Genomic DNA, 6,135 nt, shown 5'->3' with positions numbered 1-6,135 from the left:
CTGTCTACCTCACTGTCACCTGTCACCAGTCATCTATCATCCAGAAAGAAATTCAAGACGAGGCTTTACAGTTACTTCATGGAATGTGGTCTGCATAGATGGGAAAGTATCAGGGCCTTAACTACCGTAACTACCATTGGGGCAACCGGGACAGTGCCCCGGGACCCCCAGCCAAGAGGGGCCCTTTTGGTTTGCCGTGCATAGATTTTAACGAGGAAAATAAAAATATGTATTTTAAAAGCCGATCCCAACGAAATATTTTAAAATGACCTACAGTGGCACCCTAGACTTAAACATAAATTTTTAATTTTTCACTGGTAGAATTAGTCTTTTCGATTAATATGCAATTGGAATAGAACAGGGGCCCCTGACGCATGAGCTAAGCTGGCACTGGCGAAGCGTCCATGTAACCACTGTTACCATTGGTAACAGTTAAAAATCTTGCAAATAAATATGTATTTTATGACGATGAATAATTCCATTTATTATTTTATTTTATTTTTACCAATAGAAATATATTATTATATTATGTGTTAATAGTACCTAATTCAGTAAATAGGCATACACACGAAAATATTGGCGAGTTTATGTGACTCGCAGTTGCACTTTATTATATTCTGTTACCAGTCTCATTTGTGGTGACAATGAATGGTTATCTCGCTGTCGCTCGGGCGGCTCGGGACCGGCTAGTGTGAAAATTTTGAAGGAGCGATGGGCGTAAGCGCGCTTTGTATATCAGTAGGGCTGTTACCAGATTTAAATTTGCTAACAGTCTATAATAAAAAGTGTGCGTGCAGTTCACCATGGATGAGTGTCGCTGCGTAATCAATCAACTACTTGAAAAGTAATTCTGATTGAAAAATAAAATGAGATTATTGAAAATGAAAGACCTATTTTAAACAATTTAAAAAATTAGCTCGATATTTTAAATTTAGTGGGTACAGTGAAAATCCTTGGTTATGTGGTTGCAAGAAAAATAGACTGTATTGTTGACCATGTCTTCTGGTTTTTACAGAAAAATGGGTAGACCAGGTTCACGATTTAAATAGTTTTAGAGTTTTAAAAAAGAGACATGAAATTTCTCCGTTACTTACATGTAAGATGTATTCAGTTTGGCAAAACAAAAATCAAAAGTTCTCTTAACCAAGCATTTAAAGCAAATATTGCTAAACATAATGAGTTTGTTAAAAAAATAGATAGGTACTCGTATATCCTTAGCTCACTTAGAATAGATATGTACCGTATGTTTTTTGGCCGAACAAGAATTAGCGTTTCGTGGTCATTTTGAGGGCGACGGCTCTGACATTCGAGGCAATTACAGGGAATTGTTAACATTAATTACCAAAAAAGATCAAAAATTTTGCCAACATCTAGAAACATCAACTGTTTTTTCGAGAGTTTCAAGTGATATACAAAATGATATTATTGAAGCTATATGTATATACATTTAGCCATAGGTATCTTCATTTTTTTAAAATAAGATTTTTTGCATCTGGTTTTGGTAACACTTTAGAAAAAGTCACGCGTCGCCACTGTAGGCTGGACCCCCGAGACCTTAAAATAAAAATTTAAATTATTACTTAGGCAATGATGAGTTATTTCGGCGTATAATAAAACCTAAAATGCCATTGGAAGAGGGAGCCGGGCTAAGTTGGGGCCCCCGAGACCTTTCGATAAAGAATTGAAGAAAGAATTAGCGAAATCTGAAAACCATGAAGGATAAATTTGCCATAACTTTAAAGAACATGATCAAAATCTGCTTGATCTGCAAGCAGAATCAATTACTAAAGAGTCTGGTCGTAGTGAAGATGCCATTCCGATTTTAGAACCAATCTACAGATAAAGAAGTAAGCTTGTGCGATGTTTTCTCAAGAACTGTACATGAAAGTAACCTGAGACCTGAAGCAGAAACTTATCCAGGTAGGACCTTTTCAGCATGATGAGCCTTTTCCTTCCAAGAGATAAAGATCAACAGGGTATAGATGTTCCTCAAACCACTTTTACACCTTCAACACTATAGGGTGGAATGAAGCTAAGAAGAAATTGGTTGTGTTACTCTAAAATAAATGACAGTGTTTATTGTCTTCCTTGCTGGTTATTTTCTGACCATAAAGAAACTCCTGTCATGGAAGGCATTAACCCTTAAACGCCCAAGGGTGGGTAAAAAATGTCCACCTAATGCGTATTCCCTTGTAACATATTTATTACGTGTTTAAAATTTTTTTAAAAATTATTTATTGTTAAAAAGACAGCCCTTTATCGAATGTTAATTGGTTTTACCGATATTTTTGAAAATAAAAGTAGCATATTGAGTTAAATATGGGTGGGCATAAAAAGTACACCCTTGGTAAAACTTGTTCCTAAAGGTTTCTATATAATGTCTCGTTGGTAGGAAGATAATCCATATAATTATCGACGTATAATTACATAATCTACATAAATATCCGCCAATGAGGAGGCTGAAAGAAAGAATGTGGAGAAAATCGACAAATCTGAATTACTGGTATGTTAATTTTGATGTACATTGTAATTTTGTTGTAAGGTTTGTAAATTGTTTATATTAATATTTTAGAAGATGCTGTGTTTATTAAGCATAAGATTCTTAAGTTTAATCCATTTCCAACAACTCTCAATAAATATAGGTATTAGCTATTTTCGAGGTGGACATTTTTTACCCACCCTTGGGCGTACATGAAACCTAAAAAAGGTTGCGCGTTTAAGGGTTAAAATGCCTTTTCAAGGGGTTAAATATCAAACACTTTTCCGGACCTCCCCCCTTCCGCTGGGGATAAACCACCGGACCCCGATAGGGGCCCCCAGATTACGTTTGCCACGGGGCCCCTAACATTGTACTTACGGCCCTGAAACATATTCGAATCAAATAATATTTCGTTGAATTTTAATACCTTCTTTAACATATTCAGCAATCCTATTATTAATGCTAGTGATGAACTTTGGTGAACCAAAGTGATTTCGATTTCAGTTCAAAAAAACCAATGTACCTCAACCTTGCACAAAACGGGTACATTTTAGAATAGAGTAAATAAATTTAAGTAGGTACCTGGTACCTTGGGTGTTGGATGTTGGATCGACGGCAGCCTAAATCCTGATCTAGAAGTAAGATCGAGAGTAGAACAGGCCAGAAAATCGTTCGAGAAAAATCAAAAGACTGCTATGTGATTCTCGAATAAAACTCGAAATTCGACTACGTTTATCAAAATGCTACGTCTGGTAGACTCTTCTCTATGGAGTTGAAACGTGGACCCTTAAAATATCAACCGTAAATAAATTGGAGGTTTTTTAAATGTGGATCTACCGGAAAATTCTCAAAATTTCATGGATATTGCATACCTCAAACGAAGAAGTGCTGCATAGAATATGAAAAGCGGAACTTTTCAACACGGTGAAAGTTAGAATCATAGCTAGGCCACATAGAAATAAGTACCAGTACCAATATGCTCAACTAATTGTGAAAGGAAAGATCTAAAGAAAGAGAGGACTATGAAGGAAAATACTATCGTGTGGGGGAAAAGAAATTTTGGGATAGGGCTAAATTTTGAATACCTAACAAGAACAGCTGAAGACTGAAGACAGACAAGACTTTGCAATTATAGTAGCCAGCCTCCATTGAGGAGAGGGCAGGAGTGGACTGAGAAGAAGAAGATTATAATGCTAAGTTCTTTAGGGGCAAATAAAAAAGGGACAAATTCCTTAGATTAGCTCTTTTTATATCTAATAATAACCCATAGGTAGTAACATTTATTTGGATTGTAGATATTAAAAACTACGTCTTTTATGTATACCTATTTAGAAACATAATGCACAAAATCCTAGAAAACTATGTATATTTTGGAAATTTATATATTTATATTTTTACGAAATGTTTATATTATGTATCTAATAATAGATCAAAAACATTATAAATAACACAGCATACTCCACTTGGCAGTGGTAATTGGTAATGATGAACCATTGGTAATGATTAAGCAGTTTTTCCAAATAAACAATAAAATGCAAAATGCATCAGACATCTCTAAAAATAAAACATACAAAGAAATGAGTGTTGCATAATAACAAGTAATACAAATTGCAATCAATTTTATAAATTATCAATTTATTTTACAAGATAACAAAGGTTTCATTAGGTTTTCACTTAAAAAAAAACACCATGAATCATTCAACATTCAACAGAAAAACCACGTAAACATCTATAAAATTCTAGAATCCTGATTAGCGGAGAATTTTGTGACGTCATTTGAAGTTTGAAGTATAAAAGCTGAAATTCTTTTCGCCATTTTGATTATTTAGAAAGCGTTCGAGTTCGATAAGCAAGCAGGTCAAGAAGTAAAGTGTTCTAGAAATACAGATTAAATTGTTTCCTTTGAGTTATTGAAAGGCAAAAATCAAATGTAAGTACATACATGTATTATAGTTTAACATCATGAGTAATTTTTTTTGTATCCAAAGTAATAATCTTTTGTTTTTTAATAACAAAATTTTCCTGTAATATTTAAACGCCATTTTGCTGAATCATCTACATGTACGTCAGAAATTTATTTCCAAAATTATTATATGTGTATACAAAATAGATTTATTAATATTGGATGAGGTTTAAAAAAAAAGCTTTTTCAAAACTTTCAATTATTAAAATCTAGGTCACTATTGAATTACCGTTATCTAACTCAAATTTTCTTTGTTTCAGAATGCAGATCTTTGTAAAAACACTCACTGGTAAAACCATCACCCTCGAGGTTGAACCATCAGATACCATCGAGAATGTCAAAGCTAAAATTCAAGACAAAGAAGGTATTCCACCAGATCAACAGAGATTAATCTTCGCTGGAAAGCAATTGGAAGATGGCCGCACCCTCTCAGACTACAACATTCAGAAAGAATCTACCCTCCATTTGGTGCTTCGTCTTAGAGGAGGTATGCAAATCTTTGTAAAAACTCTCACTGGTAAGACCATCACCCTCGAGGTTGAACCATCAGATACCATCGAGAATGTCAAAGCTAAAATTCAAGACAAAGAAGGTATTCCACCAGATCAGCAGAGATTAATCTTTGCTGGAAAGCAGTTGGAAGATGGCCGTACTCTCTCGGACTACAATATTCAAAAAGAGTCTACCCTCCATCTGGTACTTCGTCTTAGAGGAGGTATGCAGATTTTTGTAAAAACACTCACTGGTAAGACTATCACCCTCGAGGTTGAACCATCAGATACCATCGAGAATGTCAAAGCTAAAATTCAAGACAAAGAAGGTATTCCACCAGATCAACAGAGATTAATCTTTGCTGGAAAGCAGTTAGAAGATGGCCGTACTCTCTCAGACTACAACATTCAGAAAGAATCTACACTCCACTTGGTGCTTCGTCTTAGAGGAGGTATGCAAATCTTTGTAAAAACTCTCACTGGTAAGACCATCACCCTCGAGGTTGAACCATCAGATACCATCGAGAATGTCAAAGCTAAAATTCAAGACAAAGAAGGTATTCCACCAGATCAACAGAGATTAATCTTTGCTGGAAAGCAGTTGGAAGATGGCCGTACTCTCTCAGACTACAACATTCAAAAAGAGTCTACCCTCCATTTGGTACTTCGTCTTAGAGGAGGTATGCAGATTTTTGTTAAAACTTTAACTGGAAAGACCATCACCCTTGAAGTAGAACCTTCTGATACCATCGAAAATGTCAAAGCCAAAATTCAAGACAAAGAAGGTATTCCACCAGATCAACAAAGATTAATCTTTGCCGGAAAGCAATTGGAAGATGGTCGTACACTCTCAGACTACAACATTCAAAAGGAATCTACCCTCCATTTGGTACTTCGTCTTAGAGGAGGTATGCAGATTTTTGTTAAAACACTCACTGGTAAGACCATCACCCTCGAGGTTGAACCATCAGATACCATTGAGAATGTCAAAGCTAAAATTCAAGACAAAGAAGGTATTCCACCAGATCAACAAAGATTAATTTTTGCCGGAAAGCAGTTGGAAGATGGCCGTACTCTCTCAGACTACAACATTCAAAAAGAGTCTACCCTTCACTTGGTACTTCGTTTAAGAGGAGGAAATTAATATGGTTGAAATTAAGCACATTTTTATATTTTCAATAAATAAATTATAAATTATTAAA

General features: G+C 35.2%; 1 protein-coding gene across 3 annotated transcripts; it reads left to right on the top strand.

Annotated features, from left to right (window-relative positions):
• The first annotated feature begins 4,159 nt into the window (after nt 1-4,159).
• LOC114332548 (polyubiquitin-C) lies at nt 4,160-6,135 on the top strand. Of its 3 annotated transcripts, none has more exons than XM_050643486.1 (3): nt 4,160-4,409; nt 4,703-5,034; nt 5,263-6,135. In XM_050643486.1, exons 2-3 carry the CDS (start codon nt 4,704-4,706, stop codon nt 6,075-6,077), a joined length of 1,146 nt encoding a protein of 381 aa, XP_050499443.1. In that variant the 5' UTR covers nt 4,160-4,409; nt 4,703; the 3' UTR covers nt 6,078-6,135. The 3 variants fall into 3 exon arrangements, with proteins under 3 accessions (XP_050499443.1, XP_050499444.1, XP_028138175.2); XM_050643487.1 differs by having other exon boundaries at nt 4,703-5,157; nt 5,386-6,135; XM_028282374.2 differs by having other exon boundaries at nt 4,703-6,135.

The sequence above is a fragment of the Diabrotica virgifera genome, chromosome 2, assembly GCF_917563875.1.
Source record: "Diabrotica virgifera virgifera chromosome 2, PGI_DIABVI_V3a".
NCBI classification, from domain to species: Eukaryota; Metazoa; Arthropoda; class Insecta; order Coleoptera; family Chrysomelidae; genus Diabrotica; species Diabrotica virgifera.
Note: the sequence above shows the minus strand (reverse complement) of the source record. Positions and strands in the feature narration are given on the sequence as shown.